Source organism: Lissotriton vulgaris, chromosome 2_1, assembly GCF_964263255.1.
Source record: "Lissotriton vulgaris chromosome 2_1, aLisVul1.2, whole genome shotgun sequence".
NCBI lineage: Eukaryota > Metazoa > Chordata > Amphibia > Caudata > Salamandridae > Lissotriton > Lissotriton vulgaris.
In genome coordinates, this window is record NC_141687.1 from 511,107,701 (window position 1) to 511,127,852 (window position 20,152).

The window sequence follows — 20,152 nt, forward strand, 5'->3', positions numbered from 1 at the left end:
TCCGGGTCATACTGGCACTCGCGAGCCAGAGGGTCCTCGGACCCCTCCCAACCTTCACCGTACTCCTCATCCTCTCCGTATTCGGAGTCAATGATGAAGACCGGCTCCTCGGGGTTCATGGGCCCCATCGGCGCCGGGACCGGCGTCGATCGACGCCCGTCCGGCGCCGCGTCCGGCGTCGGAGAAGGTAAGGGGACGGCGCCGCCCGGAGCCGGCGCCGGAACCCCACCGCCGGCCGGAACCGGCAGCGGAGAACCGGCGCCGCGCGGGGGCGGCGTCGGGGGTAACCCCGATGGCAACGGCGCCGGGGAGGCCGGAAGACCAGCCGGCGCCGATCCCGAAGGCCCCTGCGGCGCCGGGGTCGGAGCCGTCGGCGGCGCCGAGGCAGGGACACCCGAACCGCCAGGGCCCCCAGACGGTAGCACTGGGCCCGAAGGCGCCGTAGGCCCCGTCGGAGAAGCGAGCGCCCTCATGGCCATGAGGAACGCCTCGATCTCCTCAGGCGTCGCGCCATGCCCAGGGACCGGAGGGTATGAGGCAGGCCGCGCCGGCGACTCTCGCGGAGCCGCGGGGATGGGGTCACCCGAGCCCCCGGCCGCATCGCGCGAGCGTCGGGGGGAGTCGGGGGTACGATGACGACGCCCCGACTTCTTGTGTTTCTTACCTGACGAGGATGACGAGTGGCGTCGACTTCCGGAGCGCCCGGCGCGGCTCCGCGACCGCTCCCTCGAACGCTCTCTCGACCTCCGGCCGGACCGGGACCGCTCCCGGTCCCGACGTGGGGCCGACACCCGGAGCTCCAGCAGCTTGCGGGACCGCTCCCGTCTAGCCTTGTTGGTAAGGGCCCGGCAGTCGACGCAGGATTCCACGTCGTGGTCGGGGCCCAGACACCGGAGGCAGAGGCGGTGATGGTCTGTGACCGACATCGTGCGCTCACAGCCATCGCAATTCTTAAATCCTGGCATCCTATCAGGCACAATAGTAGAAAAAGACAATCGAAAAAAACTTGGTCAAAGACCGGAGTACTGCTCTTCAGATCTGCGTCCACTGGCGCGGAAAAAAGAAGAACTGACGTCAGCGCGCGGAGGCGGCGTCTATGTACTCCAGCGACGTCATCACGGCGCACGACGCCGACGACGGACGCGGAGCCGCAGGGGACGCCTGCAGACGACGCCTACCGACGCGCAGGGGTACTGCTACGCAAAAGTTTCCGGATCCAGACTGACGCCTGGGGATATTCTAAGGTAAGGAATCTAACACTAACGTGTTTCTTTCAGATGTTATGGCCGCTATCAACGGGATCAGATCGTCCCTAGGGAAACAAATGGAGACTCTCGCCCACAAACTCGATACGGTGGCAATTGATGTGAACCTGATCCGCACGGACCCAACGAAAACCAATGAAAAAGTTTAATCGTTAGACATCAAGACTTCGGGTCTGACAGACTACGTTGTTGAGCTACAAACGGAGGTTCGCAACGTAAGGGCCTTCACTGACCGTTTTAGGTGTCGTCTGGAGGATTTTGAAGGAAGGGCGAGGCAGAACAATGTCCGTATCATTGGAGTTCCGGAGAGGGCAGAGGATCCGGCAGCGGACCTCTTTGTTGAGAACCTCATCGTTAGCCACCTTGCACCAAAGGGACTGAGTAAATTATTTACTGTGGAACGGGCTCACAGGGTTCCGGATGGTAAACCTAAGGCGGGTGCCCCACCGCGGCCTATTATAGCATGGATTTTTAACTTCCGTGATAGAGACGCTATCCTGCAGGCCTCGCGGGTGGGTGGTCCCGTAAAGTTTGAGAATTCTATCATCAGCTTTTATCCAGACTTTACCCAATCGGTCCAGAAACAGAGACTTGGTTTTCTTAGGGCAAAAAAGAGACTGTGAGATGGGCCTCAAGTACGCTATGCTTTTTCCGGCCAAGTTACGAATTGAACACTCAGAGCGGACTTATGTTTTTCGATAGACCGGGGGTGGCGGCCGACTGGCTGGATACTCGACCGACCAATAGTCCACAGGATGAACCGACTGGTGGTGCGGAGGGCGGATCGATGGAACAGGAATAAGCGCTTTCTTTGTTTGGTTCCCGGGGTCTTTGAGTGGCCTCGAACTGTGGTGCACTAATTATGTCGTATGATTCGGTGTGACATTCGGAGGGGTTACGGGGCTATTGGCGGGTCTTTTTCCTCCTCTGTTCGACTTTCTGTAGCTTAGTTTAGATGTGGGGGCGACAGGCACACTGCAAGTTGGGGTGGCTTTTTAGTCTTACGCAGGGGTGCAGGGTGGGGGGGTTGTAACGGGTTGTTGGTGGGGGAATTGTTAGTATTCATGTTCATGTTTCTGCAAGGCACAGTATTGCAAGACTTTCTGATTACAGTGCTGGTTTCTTCTCGGGGTTGGATTTTCTTTCTCTTATGGGATGGGGGTAGGGGATTGAGGCTTATGAGTTGGAATGTGAATGGGTTGGGGGGGATAAGATAAAACATGGAGTAGTGCTGCAACTATTAAAATGTCACTCCCCGGACGTGGTCCTTCAGGAGACTCACTTGATAGGGAATACATGTTATGCCATGAATAGGAAGGGGTATCGCTTGGTCGCCCATGCGGGGTTCTCCTCTGGTTTCCGAGGGGTGGGTATCCTTATTAAGAATTCTCTCCCGCTGGAAGTAGATGAAACAGTCCTTGATGATAAGGGGCACTATGTCGCCCTTACGGGGCGGTTGGAGGGCAAGACCCTCTCCCTGGTCTCTGTTTATGTCCCCCCTGGCCTGCAGTCAACTACCTTTGTGGACTTGGGGCGGGTTATCCTCGCTCTCCCCAGGGGTCATTACTGCTGGGTGGTGATTTCAATGCGGTTGTATCTGGTGTTTCTGATAGACACCCACCTAGGGACCTCAAGGGGGCACAGAACTGGCTTCATAACTTCATTGACACTCTAGGCCTGGTGGATTGTTGGATTGTTGCACCCCGCTCAGCGGCAATACACGTTCCATTCTGGCGCTCATGGTAGCCTTTCGAGGATCGATTACGTTCTGGTACCGGCTGCACAGGCGCCCTCTGTCACTGAGGTTAAACATATGGCTCGGGGAATCTCTGATCACTCTCTATGGCTTCGGATGGAATTGTCTTCGGGGACCGAGGGGCGGGTAGCCCCGATCAACCCTTGGTATCTCCGAAATCCTAAAACTCGTAATGACTTGATAAAGTCACTTGATCAATATTTCCTAGAGAATGAGGGCTCCGTTTCGTCCGCTGTGTCGCTTTGGGAGGCTTTTAAAACAGTTCTTAGGAGCCAAGCCCTGTCGCCGATTGTCGGCGCTAAGAAACAGAGATGAGGATGTAATGAAGGTTGAGACTGAGATAGCAGATCTGGAGCTAGACCTAGAGCAGGAAATTACCTGCGCTAAGATGCATGTACTGCGATTAAAGTAGTTGGAATATAGGGCGTTGGTTACGGAAGCGGCTAGGGCCATCAGTCGAGAGCAACAGGGACGTCTGTTTGATGTGGGAGATAAAGCAGGTAAACTGATAGCATGGGTGGATAAGAGGGACAGAGCTAGTCGTGTGGTGCCGGATATTGAGATGGCGAGTGGTGCTCGGGTCATTGACCCGGTGGGGATTGTTGCATTTTCAGGCAGTGTACTCCTCCGTGTCGGACAGGCCGGAGGAAGACTCCCACTTATTGTTGCGAGACATCGCTCTGCCGAGTCTTTCAGATGCAGATAGAGCGCAAATGGAGCTATGGGTCCTAATGGTCTGCCGATAGAGTTAGACAAGTTGCGGCCTTACAAGATAGCTCCCTATTTGAGAGATATGTTTCTAGAGTCTCGGGAGTGTGATTCTCTCCCCTGTGATCAGCGACTCGCAGCGATTGTTGTTATACATGAGGAGGGGAAACCGAAGGATAAGTGTGCGTCGTACCGACAGATATCTCTTTTGAATGCAGAGCCTAAGAGTCTCGCAAAAGTATTGGCTAATCGATTGATCACTTATTAGCGATCTGATCCATCCGGATCAATCCGGTTTTATTACCCATAGAAACACTGCGCTGAATCTTCGGCGTCTGCACAGGGTTCTCGCGAGGGCAGAGACGCTACGTGAGCCACCCATTTTGGTGTAGTTGGATGCCACGAAGGCTTTTGATACTGTTGAGCGGCCGTATCTGTGGGCTGCGTTGGCTAGATTAGAGTTTGGTCCCGGTTTTATTGGCTGGGTGCGGCTTCTTTACGAGGACCCCCTTGCACAAATTGTGGTGAACGGTCACGTCTCAGTTCAGTTTGGTCTCGGGCGAGGTACTAGTCAGGGATGTCCCCTTTCACCGCTCCTGTTTGCCTTAGCCCTTGAGCCCCTCGCTGCATGGATCCGCTGGGAGCCCTCGATGAGGGGTATTCAGTGGTCCTCTGAGTATGAGGATCGCATCTCGCTTTACACGGATGACATTTTGCTATATCTGACCTCGCCCAGGAAATCGTTGATAGTTTTATGCGATGTCCTGACCTCTTTTGGTAGAAACTCAGGCTTTATTATTAATTGGACAAAATCCTATTTGTACGTTCTTTCTGGCGACGTTCCCCTCCTCCCTCGTAACTGCCCTATCCAGGTGATGCAGACGGGATTTCAATATCTCGGTATCTGGGTCTCTATGGACCCTGTAACTCGGTATGAGCAGAATCTTCTCCCACTTCTAATCAGATTGAAGCAGGGCGTCGCGGGTTGGCGTAAGCTTCCGCTTTCGCCGCTTAGACGCGCGACCCTCTTTAAGATGATGTCTCTACCTCGTTTTCTTTATGCCCTCCAAAACACTCTTGATATAGTCCCCGTTAGTTATTTTCTTACAATTGAAGGTCTTCAAAGGAAACCGATATGGGACGGTAGACCTCGCATTGCGCTTGCCAAACTAACGCTTCCGTGGTATGATGGGGTATTGCTCTCTCTGACATCAAACGATATTATTGGGCGTCCCAATTGGGGGCCATTAATCATGGTATGCATGGTCCTGAATTGAACCCTGCTTCCGCTATGGACAGATGGCTGCTGCTTGGGGGTAACTACTATATGGCGCTGTAATCGAAATCAGTGGTCAAGTCTTTGTCGGGGCCTAGGAAGACAGCAGTTCGTATATGGCAAGATGCAACTAATTCGATGGGTTGGAAGGACGGCTTAACTTTAGCGACCCCACTTTGACTCAGATAGACTTGGTAAACTGTGGAAGACTAAGGGGTTCGATAAGTGGGACCTCATTGGTATTAGCAAGGTGGGAGACCTCTGGGTTAAGGGACAAGTGAAATCGTTTGAGACTTTAAGGACGGAGTTTGAATTAGGGAACACGGAGTACTTCTGCTATATCCAGGTTCGCCATGCCTTGATGTCATTCTTTCCGGTGGGGGAGGTGGTCCCGGAGTCGTCCCCGCTTGAAGATAGATTGTTCCAGACAGTACTATTTCCCTGGTCTATAAAAAGTTGATCAATGATAGGTCGGACCTCCTGTTGCCCTTACATGATCTCTGTGTTTGTGACGGCCTCGAATTGGATGATGAGGTCTGGCAATCGGCAATCTCCTCTCCCAAGGAGGTCGCGATTCCAGCGAGACTTCGACTGGTCCAGCTTAAGATCCGTCACAGAGTGTATGTCACGGGCCCCTTCTGGTTCAGATGGGCTTTTCCGAGGAGGGTCTGTGTAAGCGGGGATGTGGGTAGGTGGGGACATTTCTTCATATTATTTGGGAATGTCATGATGTCGCGGCTTTTTGGAGCGGAGTGTATGATGTAATGAAGAGGTGATGGTATCTCTCTCACCGGAGGCCAGGCGCTGCTTGTTAAAGGTCTGGGAACCTACAGATTATAACGTAGCCCAGACCACGTGGGCAACCATGGGGGCCATGATTGCTAAACGGGATATTGCACAGTTGTGGGGATCCCATAGGCCTCCTACAGTTGAAGTATGGAAGGAAAACATGGACTGGTGTATGTTTAGGGAAAAAACAGTGTATCTAGCCCGCGTCCGCCCGCGGAAAAGGCATAGAGTATGGGTACCATGGAACCGGTATCGTGGAGACAGATGTACACCGCCTGCAATGGATAACAGATATCCCGCTCTGCCCCTGACCCCACATAAAGTTGCACTATTGTCTATTTATTGCTTCTCCCCCTGTCCCCCTCCCTTCCTTGTATGGATTATTGATTATTCAATGTACTGTTTTTCCATCCACGTTTGAACAAAGCACACTGTATATTTTGTTCTTGCCTTGCTTGTTTTCAATAAAAAAAAATATTTTAAAAAAATAAAAAAAATAAAGGTAATACATTAATAGCCTAACCAATTTATGCCATAACGTGTTTGGAAAACATTTAAAGATAACATTTTCGAGTTTGGTCTCAAATGACACTTCGTTATCAAAAAGCATTTAAGAATCTCGGGGGAAGATTCCCTGATTAACCAATTGGTTCTCAAAGTAAGACAAATCTAGGCGTTACGATTTTCTTGTGTTAATATTTCTGTTTAACAGTTGTGCTAAATGGGTTTGTTATGATAATGAAGCACATTTTAACTAATCAAAATTAGTAAAATATTAAGAAAGGACATGCAAGGCAAAATAACCACTTGTAATTAACAATAGAAGCTAGTTTGAGTGAGTTGGAAGAAGTACAGATTGTGTTTAACAGTACAATTCTACAGCACTAAAGTATACAAAGGTTTAAATACAACGACCTCAGCTTGGTCCCAGCTGGACATTTTCTTTGGGGTGGAGCCTGGCGTCCCAGGAGTTTGATCAGCTGTTTGATCCCAACGTCGTTTACGTTTTGAAGGAGGTTGGGATGCTGCCGTACCATTGACAACCTTCAGATCCCCAGACTTTGCTTTTTCTGCCAATTGTTGTTTGATTTCTCTCTAAAAAATAAATGCATTTTTTTTCAACCTTCAATACAGGATATAACAGGTAAATGGTTAAAGTTTAGTTACAGGCATGCCAAATTTAATAAAATATCTACTTCTCCAGGAGACAGGTTGCTTCATAAATCTACTAGCCCTATACATAAAAAAAACACTTGTCCCTTTGGTGGCACGTTGTAAAGCAACAAATTATGGCAGCAATCTCATAATATAATATCTCCGATATTAGCTTATCTGATTATACCAGGACCCATACTATAGTATACAGATTTACATACTTGGGCTAGAGATAGCGTAAAGCAATAGTTCCTGGGTTGAAATTCCCTTTTCATGTTTCAGGGGCTTTTACCAGCTTTTCTCAAATCTTGTCCCATACTAAGAAAAATTGAAAACGTTACTGAGAAGGGCAGTAGTAAAACATCCCCAGGGTTGGAAAATAAAATGGTTGGAGGGAAAGTGAACTTGTAAATGCTCATATTTTTGCATGAGCAAATCTACAGGTGCATACTTGCTCACTCTAAAATGCAGTTCACAAATATTTTCTAGGCGTACACTTTCCTGGCCTACAACTGTAAATTCATGATAGACATAAATCTGCACTAATGCAAAGACCAATACCATTGGTGCACTTTTGTGACTTTCTTTACGAATTGGGTCCCTAGAAAGGTCTAGAGTTAACCAAGACCCTTTCTTTTGATTAAAATTCAATTTCTATCTATCGATCAGTCAGCTTCTGCTTTTTCACAAGGAACATACTGGCACACACACACGTTTTGTTCGGACCCAGGGATTACTGTGGAAATGTGAGCTTTTTGAGACCAAAATATATTATTGCTTTTTGCCAATGTTTGTTATAACGTTGGGGGTCCAGCAGCTTCTAAAACATTTTACAAAAAACCATATCAAGACCAGCATTGACAAAACCAAAAGGCGGACCATAAATTTGACATGTTGGCTTTGCCAATGCTTGTTTATTTTCCCGTTTCCCATAACCTTGTTGGAACTGGTTGCACTGATTTTCCATTTTGAATTTTTTTTCTGAGAAATACTAGCATGGATCTACATACTTTACTAAATGATACTTCAAAAAAATGGTAACTAAAATGTCAGAGAAGTTTAGCAAAACATTTTATTTTGAAAGCAAAACATAATTAAGCTTGCTGTTAAGGTTCTGCAGATATTTGCATCTGTCGAAGAGCATTCTGGCAGCATTATATGTAGGCTCATACTGTTAGACTTTGGAAAGATGTACATTTTAACTCTGGAACCACTGTCAGGAGTGCAGTCCGAGCTTACATTTCCTTAGAGGGCTCACCCTAATAAGAATGGCTTTGCATTACTGAATGGTGTCAGAACAAATCCGACAAAGTATTGATTCCAGAGGCAATGCTGCCCTGATTCTGTTCGATCTCTCTGCAGCATTCGATTCATTTAACCAGGCTATCCGCATTGACCGACTTTTCTCCACTAGGGACAAGCACTTACCCTTCTTACATTTTTAATCACTTATAGTGAACAATTTGGTGCTCTTGAAGAATTCAATTCATCCCCTTTCACTCTACCTTGCAACGTCCCCCAGGGTTCCTCTTTAATATCTAACTCAACTGGTCAAATTGATCAAATTGTTCGGGTTCTTGTGGGATCCTACTCCGATGACACCCAAACTGTGCTATCAGTCGCCAGTGACCCAGCAGACAATAACGTGTTTCCACAACTGTATGCTAAAGGTTGGAAAATGGATATGCCATAATTGTTTGAAGAAAAACTGAGGTTCTACTTTTCGGAAGGATTACTACCCTGTAGTATGGTGGTGGCACTAGGAACTTGGCACTCTAAATACCAGTTACAAAGGTTAAACACCTTGGTGTTGTGTTCAACAAACTGTCTTTTGAAGGCCATGCCAACTCAATCACCCCAGCTTCCTTTTATACCTTGAACCTTCTTAAAAAGATTTTCCCCTTTATCCTGCTGAATCTACAGAAAACTGTTATATCATTTTTCATTATTTCAAAATTTGATTAGGCATACACGAGTCCTTGTGCTACCCCAAAACCAGAATTTAGGGATTTTGGGACTCTCTTCCCTGGTTGGCTTTAACTCTTCATGCTCAACTAATGTTTTGTTCCTGCCTTTTAAAATAGGATTTTGAATATGTAGACAACTTCTGATTGCCTATCTTTGCAATATAGGACTTTTTGCAGCCTTGAAGAAGTCACGCTAGTGACAAAACACGTGTTGGCTGTACCCTCTTATGTCATTGTCACATAAACACGTCACATGAAGATCTCTAACAATAAACAGAACCTGTAACGAACACTTTTTATCCTGACTTATTGGACTAAAGCTTAAATAATAGATCACATTTATGAGTGCTGTGATATCCTTTGTATTCATGTTGTGACGGCTTCTTTGATGCATTGCACTTTAACACCATTGGTGAGTAGGCTGTCTAATACCAATTAGCAACACTTTGCTTACTTGTTACTAATTCCATCTCTTAAATACCCACTTAAATTTGTTGCGCAACATATGTACATGTACACATATATACATACGTACACATATATACATACACACACATAAATACATATAGTGAATGTTAGTTACCCTGTAGGCATCTATTAGTGAGTGGTACATAGTACTGTAGATTCACATACTAAGCATAAGCCTGCCATCTAATGTTGGGCTCAGAAGTGTGCAAGTTTTTTTTCTTCAAAGTAGTGTTTCGAGTCACGAGATGTAGCGACCCCCTCTTGCTTGCAGAGCACATAGTCATCGACTCATTATTAGATAGTTTTCCGTTAAACGGGTGAGGATGGAGGGGAAGGATAGTGAATTATATGAAGATGACCATGCAATGTAATAAATAATGTATACAAATGCAATAGACAAGTCCGGAGGAGGGTGGATGCATGTGAATCTACAGCACTACATGCTACAAACAGATTCTTACAGAGTAAGTAAGATTCTCTGTTTGGTGTCATGTGTGGCTGTAGCCACACATGCTCAACAGACTATAAAGCAGTTTCTCTAGTAAGCGGTGATCAACTTTAACCAGGTGCATTTGTTTGAAATAATATACGTAGTACTACTTGATCAACATTAGCTTGTTGCAAATAGGTCTATGTCTAGTTGTCCCCATTGTTGGAAAAATGGGTGTAGGACCTGTATGTGGAGTTCCCATTCATGCACTTGCTGGCGTGTCCTGCTGAGATCTGCCAAATCGTGGTGTACTCCTGGAATGTGCACACAACTGAATGTTTTGTTTGAGATTTTTTTTTTGCGCTAGGAGACAACTGTAGAGATTTTCTCCCCCTCCTGTTTTTGCAAATACAACATGGTAGTCATGTTGTCTGTTTTGATTAAGCATACTTTATGTATTAACCGCATGCGCGCTAGTGAATTCCGCTAGCGCGCTGGGTTTTTCAAAATCGCACTTTGCGTGACGAGCTGGGCTCGTCATCAGTGTGCGAGCGGGCTACACCATGACGAGCCCAGCTCGTCATGAGTGTCGAAGGGGTTAAGTGAGGAAGGAATGCTTTTAATCGATTGATGGACAGCTATCAGGGCTAGGTGAGGGATATATAGGAGGGATTGGCTGGGTGTCCAATGCAAACGTACAGTCATTTTTTTTGTAAGTGCACTCCCTATCCATTTATAGATGCGTCCGTTGTCATGGTTATTTATGGAATCGGGTATATAAACTGCCATTTTTGGTGTTCCACTATTGCAGAGATTGGCAAACTTGACGGCCGATCAACACTAGCTCGTCAGATGGACCATAAGCGTGAGACCATTGTTGCATTAAGCATGGTTGTAGAGGGTGCATATTAAGTCTGGCATGAGGTACCATGGCTATACATGATGCCATTGTTCCTGGGAGGCGCATAACAAATAGTTTCTTACCTGTCGGTTTTGTTTTGCACCTTGAAGATCTTTCTGGATTCACTATGCTGTGTATTATTCGGCGGACTGGTGGTTGGGTCCGGAACCTTAGTCTTTTCCTTGTTTTTTTTTTTTCATAGCCCAGGTGGGCGTCGACGTCCCACCTCTTGGTGTATTTCCTTGACGTCGGCACGCTTCCTGTGGAAGCTCCCACTCTTGGGCACCATCTTCGGATTCTCTCATGTTCGTTCCGTTTCCGAATGTATGGCAATGTTTAACTATGTCATTCACCGCTTTAGCCTCTAAGGCTTCTTTTCCAAGTATTGTCTCTGTTTCAACCACATTTTCCTCTCCAGCCTCATCTTTCTGGCGGAGGTGGGTGGGTTCGCTAGTGAATCCAGAAAGATCTTCACGCTGCAAAACTACACCGACAGGTAAGAAACTATTCGTTTTGCAGCGTGAATCTTTCTGGATTCACTATGCTGTGCATAGACTTTGTAGCGGTTGCTCATGTTTGTGGCGGCTGGGTGGAAGATGAGCGTTGGTTATTGAATACGTGTTGAAGCACCTTTTGTCCGACTTGTGCTTCCTTGTTCATTTGAATATCCACACAGTAGTGCTTTGTGAATGTGTGCACTGGAGCCCATGTTGCCGCCAGGCATATGTCCTGAATGGGTGTGTTCGCTAGGAAAGCTATTGTCGCTCCCTTTTTCCTGGTATAGTGGGCACGCGTCCCCTCTGCTAGTTCCTGTCCTGCCCGTTTGTGGCAGAACTGTCTTGTTTGGGCGATCCATTGCGCAATTGTTCCTTTAGTTACTGGTTTCCCCAAGAAACTGTTAGCGAAGGACACAAAAGAACTGCTTTGTTTTCCAGTGTTCCTTCGTTCTCTCAATGTAGTGCATGACTGCCCTTCTGGCGTCTAGGGTGTGCAGTGCCCTTTCAGCGCTTGTGGGTGGTTTCTGGAAGAAACTTGGTATTTGTATAGTCTGGTTTATGTGGAAACTAGACACCACCTTTGGCATGAAGAGTAGGTCCGTCCTTATCACCACCCTATCCTTGTGTATCTGGATGTAGGGTTCTTGTAGCGTTAGCGCCTGTAGTTCGCTCACTCTGCGCAGTGAGGCGATTGCTACTAGGAAAGCGGTTTTCATGGTCAGCATTTGTAGGGAGGCTTTGTGGATTGGCTCGAAAGGCTCTTTCATGAGTTCGTTAGGAGTAGGTTAAGGTTCCATGCAGGTGGCGGCACCCTCTTTGGTGATGCGATCCTCTTTGCTCCCTCAAGGAGCCGCTTAACGACCTGTGACATGAAGAAACTCTTGCATGTTTCTCCTCTTGTGTAGGCGACTATCGCTGCTAAGTGAACTCTTAATGAGGATGAGTTCAGATTCTTGTCGAGCAGGTGCGTGAGGTACTTTAGCACCGTTGATTCCTTCTGCATCTTATTGTGCAGCTTTTCCCTTCTGCACCACAGTGTGAATCTCTTCCATTTTGATACGTAGCACTTCCGTGTGCTGGGTTTTCGAGCCTCCCGAAGAACCCTCAGGGTGACGACGGGGGAACGTAAGCAAATCTCCGGGACCAGTCTATCCATAGAGCATTCCCCTGGGAGCCCTGGATGCGAAGTTTTGGCATTTTCCATTCTGGCGTGTTGCAAATAGGTCCACCGATTGTGTCCCCCACCTGTCAAACAGCCTCCTTGTCTCTTGTGCATTGAGCTCCCACTCGTGGGATGCCGATGTCTGTCTGCTGAGCCAATCTGCTTCTACATTGTCCTTCCCTGGTAGATGTATGGCTAGCAGGTCTATCTTGAGTGGGATGGCCCATCTCCATATATTCTGCGCTAGCTGTGAAAGCGGGGCTGATTGTGTCCCACCCTGCTTGTTGATGTAGAACATCGCTGTCGTGTTGTCTGTCTGGATCAACACTCTCTGGTTGTACAGTTTCGTCTGGAAGGCCTTTATCGCGAGGAAAACAGTCTTCAACTGCAGGTAATTGCTGCGTTTGACCGCATCTGCTGGTGCCCACAGACCCCTCACTGAGTTTCTCCATGTGAGCGCCCCAACCCTTCTGGGATGCGTCTGTGGTGATGGTCTCTGTTGGCGTTGGTGGCGTCAGAGGCTTCCCACTTGTTATATTCCCCATGTTCCACCATGCCATCTCTTTCTGCACTGAGTGCGTTACAACCACTAGATCCTCCCAACGACCTGTAGTTTGTGACCATTGCTCATGTAGCCATTCTTGTAAAGGTCTCATGTGTAGCCGTACATTTGGCACTAGGTGTATGCATGATGCCATCATGCCCATGATTTTGCTAGACGTCCTCCCTGTCAGAGCTTGCCCTTTCAGGTAGAGCTGCGTCTCCTTCACCAGAGCTATTGTTCTCTATTTGCTGGGGAACACCTTGCTTTGTAAGGTGTCGATCTGTTCTCCCAGAAAGATTTTTATTTGTTCTGGTTCCATTGAGGATTTCCCCCAGTGGATAGAGAATCCCAGGTTCATCAGCGTGCTTGTCACTGTGCGTGCTGCTTGCACGTTCTGTATGAGCTTGCTTTTATTGGCCAGTCGTCCAGGTAAGGGTATACAAAGTACTCCTCCCCTTCGTAGGTGTACTGCCACTGTAGCGAGGCACTTTGTGAAGACCCTTGGTGCCGATTTGAGGCCAAACGCCAGGGTTGTTTATTGGTAGTGGTCTTTGTCGATGACGAATCTGAGCAGATGCTTGTGCCCTCTGTTCATTGGGATGTGCAGGTAGGCATCCTTGAGGTCTATGGTGACCATGAAGTCCCAGCCTTGCAATTGGAGAAGTAGCTCTTGCAGGGAGGTCATCTTGAACTTTTGCTTCCTTATGAATTTGTTAAAGAACCTTAGGTCCAGAATGGGTCTCATTGTTTCGTCTACCTTTGGTACCAGGAAGTATGTTGAGTACACGCCCCTGGTCCTTTCTCTGTAAGGTACTGGTTCTATGGCCTGCTTTTGCAGGAGCTCTTTTGCTTACTCTTGGAAGAGCTCTAGCTCTTTCTGTGCTACCATCCCTTTTGGCCTTCTGTTCGTTGGTTTCCCTTCCAACTCTATGCAGTACCCGAACTGTATGATGTTGAGTACCCATTTGTCTGAGGTGATTCTCTTCCACTCCTAGAAGAAGTGCTTTAGTCTTCCTCCCACTGGTCTTACATGCTCGCAGGTGTTTACTTCATGTAACTCCTGCCTGTTGCATTTGTGCTCCACCCTGGGAGTTTTTGCTTGGGTGGGCACATGGAGCTTGCTTAAGTCACTTAGAGGGGGGTTGTTGTCCCCCTCTTAGTCGGACCACGTCCATTCCCTCTCCCGCGAAAGGACTGGCCTCTTGGCTGGTACTGCCAGGACTGCTTCTGTTGCCCCTGCTATGTCTGTGTGTCGGCCTGAAGGGCTTGTTGGGAACGCCTGGTGCGAAGACGCTGCCTGGTTTCCTCCCCTTCCGTTAGGCCTCCGTGACAGGGTGCCTCTCTTAGTACCTCTGAACTGCAATGCCCCCATGGATCTTGCAGTCTTATCCTTCAGCTGGCTGAGCTTCTCATGCACTGGAGCCCCGAACAATGTCTCACCGTTTAACAGGGTGTTCAGGATGCTGTGTTGCAATTCCGGCTTGAAGCCTGAAACCCTGAGCCAGGCTTGCCTTCTTTCCGTGATGTCCATCATCATGAGTCTGCTGGAGTATTCTGCTCCGTCCAGGGCGGTTTTGAGGCAAGAATTTGCCACATCCTTCCCCTCCTCAACAAGGTGTTCAGCTCTTTGCCGAAATTCCTGAGGCATGTTCATTATTAACTGGCCCAGTTCTTCCAGGATCTGGTACTGGTGCCTGTTGAGCAGTGGGTTGGAATTTGCCATGCGCCAGTGCATTGCGGCATTCCGTTCAATTTTCCTCCCAACCAGGTCTATCCTTCTGCTTTCTTTGTCTGGGGGTGGCCCAGAAGTAGTTGGCACATTGTCCCTCTTCCTTGCCGTGGCTGCGATGGAGTCTGCTGAGACCGAGCTCTGAATGTAGGGTGGGTCCTTGGAGGAGTGCTAGTCTTTTTCTCCATCCTGGGTGTGACGGCTTTGCAGGTTGCAGGCTCCTTGAAAACCTCTCTCCCCTGTGCCATGACGCTTTCTAGCATGGGCAGGTACTGGCTTCTGGTTTGTGTGGGGAGCAGAGTCTCTAGAAGGAAATCTGCCTTCTGCTTCTCTTCGTCGAGTTTTACTTTGAAAACTGCAGCTGCATTCCTGATGATTGTTATAAACCCCAATGTCATCAGGCAGCGAAGGCCTCGAAGGATACGTGTCAACGCTCTCCTTCGGGCTCTCGGTGTCGACGTCTTGCCAATCTATATCTTGAGGCTCCGAGGATGCAGACCCGAGTAGCGTCCTGCGGTCGTCGTCCCCTTAATATTCGTAGTAGGAGGCCTCTTCTTCTGGTTCTTCGAACCCCTCGGCGCTCCCCGACTGTCCTTAGACGTCGTAGTTCTCCTCCTCCTCCTCCGTTCGACAACCTGTGGCTTGGGTTTTGTCGAGATCATGAAGTCTTTCATCCTGGCGTCAAATTCTTTCTTCCGCTGCAGGATGTTCTCCATCTCGGCCTCCAGCAGGTCTTCTTTTTTTCCATTTCGGCAGCGTGGTCTGTGTCAAATGGTTCGGCCGGTCTTTTCAGCGGCTAGGTCGGCGAAGGTTTCGGTGCCGAAGTGCTCTTTGGGTCTTTTTCCCTCTGCGTCAAACGTTCCTTTTCGGGGACGTTTTTCGACTTCTTTTGCTGTTCTACAGCTCTCTGCGCCGGGGAGTCCTTCTCAGAGGATCCGCTGGGCCTGGGTGTAGCAGCGGATGCCGAAGCTTTCGACGTCGACGCTTGAGGATTTGGCCTCGTTTTTTCGAGAGTCGGGGTCTATGGGGCTGAAGAGTCTCCTATCTTCTTAGGAGTCTTCCTGTTATCGGTCTCTACGACAGTGTAGCTGCCTTCACCGGCAACCTTGTACTCTACGTATGATGAGAGCCCCAGGTCTCGAAGGGACGGTGGCTGGCCCTTGCCCTGCATACTGGCGTTGGCTATCCTCTGCCTCGCTCGAACTCGCATAGTCTTCGTCGTGAAGGCAGAGCAGGCGTTGCAGTCCTTGCTCTTGTGGTCGCTCGATAGGCAAAGGCTGCAAACCGGGTGCTGGTCCTTCTGCACGTACTTGTGGTGGCAGAGTCTTCGTCGTGAAGGCAGAGCAGGCGTTGCAGTCCTTGCTCTCGTGGTCGATCGATAGGCAAAGGCTGCAAACCGGGTGCTGGTCCTTCTGCGCGTACTTGTGGTGGCAGTTACGGCAGAATTTGAAAGGAGTGTTGTCCATCTATGGCATTCAGGGGGCCCCCTGAGCGTGCATTCTCCGATGGACATCGAAGTTCTTGAAGTTCTTCTTCTACTTAGTCGTCCTCTTCGATGATGTAGTCTCCTGTAGTCTTCCCAATATCTTTTCGTCCAAAATGTGTATTTTTCTTCTTTCTTTAAAAACGCCTGGAGCCCTTTCGGGAACGATCTAGGCCCAACCGCGAAAAAAAGAATCTGAAGATGGCGCCCAAGAGTGGGAGCTTCCGCAGGAAGCGTGCGATTCCTTAGATGCTGCGACAGGCACCGGGGAGGAGGGTGGGCGATATGAATGTCAGCAGCCCTATATGTCAAGAACAGATGCATACTGGTAAGTAGCATATTCCGTTCGAGGCAAGTAGGCTGCTGAATTCATATCTGTGCATAGAATGTATAGCAGTTTCTCCCTTAGCGGTGGCTACCTGTGCCAGCTGCAGCAGTCTGAAAAAGAGTTTTTTGAACAGCCTGTCCTACAGCAGCTTGCTGTTTGGAATGTACATCTACACAATAGTATTTTGTGAAGGCATGTATGGTAGACCCAGTGGCTGCTCTACATATTTCCTCTAGAGGAATGTTTCCAAGGAAAGCCATAGTTGCCCCTAGTTTGTGTGTAGAATGCGTTTTTGGGGGGTTGGAGGGGGGGGGGGGGGGGGACTGTTAAGGTGCGTTTTGCTTTTTGATAACATATCTGAATGCACTTAACGATCCATCTGGCTAACCCCGATTTTGAAATTGGGTTGCCTTTGTGTTGTGGTGAAAAGGCAACAAACAATGGTTTAGTTTCCTAAAATACTTAGATTTGTCAATATAGTAAAGAAGAGCTCTTTTGACATCTAGTGTATGTAGTGCTCTTTCAGGTACTGACTGTGGATTTGGAAAGAACACTGGCAGTTCTATTGTCTGATTTATATGAAAGTGGGATACCACCTTTGGCATGAATTTAGGGTTTGTTCTAAGCACCACCCTATTTGCTTGTATTTGGATAAATGGTTCTTGAATAGTTAGGGCTTGCGGCTCGCGAACTCTTCTAAGCGAAGTAATTGCTACCAGAAAAGCTACCTTCCATGTTAGAAATGGTAATTCACATGAATGTAACGGCTCAAATGGTGGTCCCATCAGTCTGGTTAAAACAATGTTTAGGTTCCAGACTGGTGAAGGTGGGTGTTCTGGAGGAATGATTCGTTTGAGTCCCTCCATGAATGCTTTAATTGCTGGCACTCGAAACAGCGAAAGATGCTGTCAGTTTTGAAGATAAGCGGCTATGGCAGCTAAGTGTATTCGTATAGATGAATAAGCTGAATTGCAACAATGTAAGTGCAAAAGATAGCAAATGATTTGTGTAGAAGCATCTAATGGGTTTATGTCATTATTATTACAATAAATGACAAAACGCTTCCACTTTGACGCGCAACATGCTCTGGTAGCAGGTTCTTGCCTCTCTGACAATACTCATACAGTCTGGAGGTAATTTTAGGTACCCAAACTCTAGGACTTCAGGAGCCAGATCGCAAGGTTCAGCTGTTGCGGATCTGGGTGCTGCATGTCTCCATCGCTCTGCGTTAGAAGAGCGGGTGTTAGATGCAGTCTTTGATGAGGCACCACGGAGAGTTCTAGAAATGTTGTGTACCACGGTTGCCTCGCCCATGTTGGAGCAACCAGGATTAGTGTCATTGGATGCTGGCGTAGTTTGCGTGCCACCAGCGGTATTAGTAGTGCTGGGGGAAAAGCGTACGCAAATCTGCCTGACCAGTTCTTCCATATCGCATTGCCCTGCGACTGCGGATGTGGGAACCTGGCGGAAAAGTACTGGTATTTAGCGTTTTCCTTTGTGGCGAAGAGGTCTATATCTGGTTGTCCCCATTGTTGGAAGTATGGTTGTAGCACTTTGGGGTGAATCTCCCACTCGTGCATTTGATGGCTGTGTCTGCTGAGCGGATCCGCTATTTGATGGTCCTTGCCTGGGAGGTGTTCCGCCATGAGAAAAATGTTTCTTTGAATGGCCCACTTCCACATGCTTTGAGCTAGGTGTGATAGTTGTGGAGTGTGTTCCTCCCTGCTTCTGTATGTAATACATTGCTGTCATGTTGTCCGTCCGGATCAACACAGTCTTGTTGCATAAATGTATTTTGAATGCTTTCAGTGCCAGAAAAACTGCCATCAGTTCTACTAAGTTGATGTGCATTTTCTTTTGTTGGGATGTCCATAGGCCTTGCACTGTGTACTGAAGGACATGGGCACCCCATCATAACAGGGATGCTTCCACTGTGATGACTATCTGTGGTACGGGCTCTTGGAACAGTCGACCTTTGCTAAGGTTTTGTGGATTTCACCAATGCAGAGAATTGTATGCACGACTGGTGACCAACACTAGGACTTTCAATTGTCTTTTTAACCTGGTTCCACTGTTGTGCTAGGCACTGTTGGAGCGGACGCATGTGCAGTCGTGCGTGAGGGACTATAAATATGCACAAAGCCATTATGCCTATGAGTTGCATAAACAATCTGGCAGAGAGCGAGTGTTGTGGCTTGAACTTTTGGATGAGTAGTTGCATACTGTTGATCATTGCTGTACTGGAGTATGCTTTTGCTGCTAGAGTATCTACTGTTGCTCCCAGGTACTGTTGTACATGGGACGTCTGTAGGTGAGATTTTGGGTAGTTCAGCGAGAAGCCTAGACTGTGTAGGAGATGAATGGTGCGAGACATGTGGCTGGCCTATTGCTGGGCTGACTTTGCTTGTATTAGCCAGTCGTCCAGGTACGGGTAGACATGAATATGCTGTCTTCTTAGATGTGCAGCTACTGTCGCTAGGCATTTGGTGAACACCCGTGGGGCTGTTGTCTCACCAAAAGGAAGGACTTTGAATTGGTAGTGTTGACCTTGCATTGTGAATCTGAGATACTTCCTGCGAGCAGGGTGTATTGGTATATAGAAGTATGCATCTTTGAGGTCTAAAGTTGCGAGGAAGTCTCCTTGCTGAAGCCGTGGTAAGACTTGTAGAGTGAGCATATGGAAATGCTCTGATAGAATGTATTGATTTAGGGGCCTTAGGTCCAATATTAGGCTGAAAGACCAGTCCTTTTTGGGGATTAGGAAGTATAGTGAGTATACCCCTGTACCCTGATGTTTTAGCAGTACTGGTTATATGGCCCCTTTTTGCAGCATACTGATAACCTCTTGCTGCAATAGGTTGAGGTGTTCTGTGGACATAGGACGGTGTACGGGTAGTATGTTGGGTGGTGTGGAGAGGCGCTCTAGGCAGTAGCCATTTTGGATAATTTGTATTACCCACCTGTCTGTGGTGATGTTTTGCCAGACAGGTAGGAAATGCAGTAGACGTCCCCCGACCCGTGTTATGTGGTCTGGAGGTAGCGACAAGAAGTCACTGCTTGGTGTTGGTAGAGGATCTGGTGGCATTACCTCCTCTTCCTCTGCCCTTGTTGCTATTGCCTCGGTATCCACCTCGATTGTTGTTTTTATTGTAGGTGGTTTGCGTGTTTCCTTTGTAGTTTGAACGCTGCTGTGATAAGCTACCTCCTGCAGCTCCTCTGTAATTGGAGCGGCGTAAAGAGCTCCTATGTTGTTGGGACTGCAGGGCTCCCATCGACTTAGCAGTCTCAGTATCTTTCTTCATTTTGTCCAGAATGTTGTCAACAGCTGGACCAAATAAGAAATCTGGATTCACTGGCTGATTTAATATAGTGGACTGAACTTAATTTTTGAAACCTGAGATGCGAAGCCATGCATGTCTTCTAGGCATGACACTGGTGTTAATTGACCTGGCAGCTGTGTCTGCAACGTCTAAGGCACATTTAATGGAGGCATTGGTTATTAACTTTCCCTTCTGTACTAGTTCCTCAGTTTGTTCCTTGTAAGGTTCTGGCAAATGCTGGAGGAGTGTTTCTAAGATGTCATAATGTGCCCTGTCGTACCTAGCTAGCAGGGCTTGCGTATTTGCAATACGCCATGTGTTTGCTGCTTGTGCAGCTACCCTTTTGCCTGAAGCCTCAAGAATTTTTGATTGTC

General features: G+C 48.0%; 1 protein-coding gene across 1 annotated transcript in view; it reads right to left on the reverse strand.

The window, feature by feature from the left end:
- Positions 1–20,152, reverse strand: part of SF3B1 (splicing factor 3b subunit 1) — a 322,360-nt gene that overhangs the window by 250,932 nt on the left and 51,276 nt on the right. Inside the window, exon 6 of the mRNA XM_086955420.1 lies at positions 6,707–6,889. Within this exon, the coding sequence (XP_086811546.1) occupies positions 6,707–6,889 (183 nt within the window). The remainder of the gene's footprint in view (positions 1–6,706; positions 6,890–20,152) is intronic.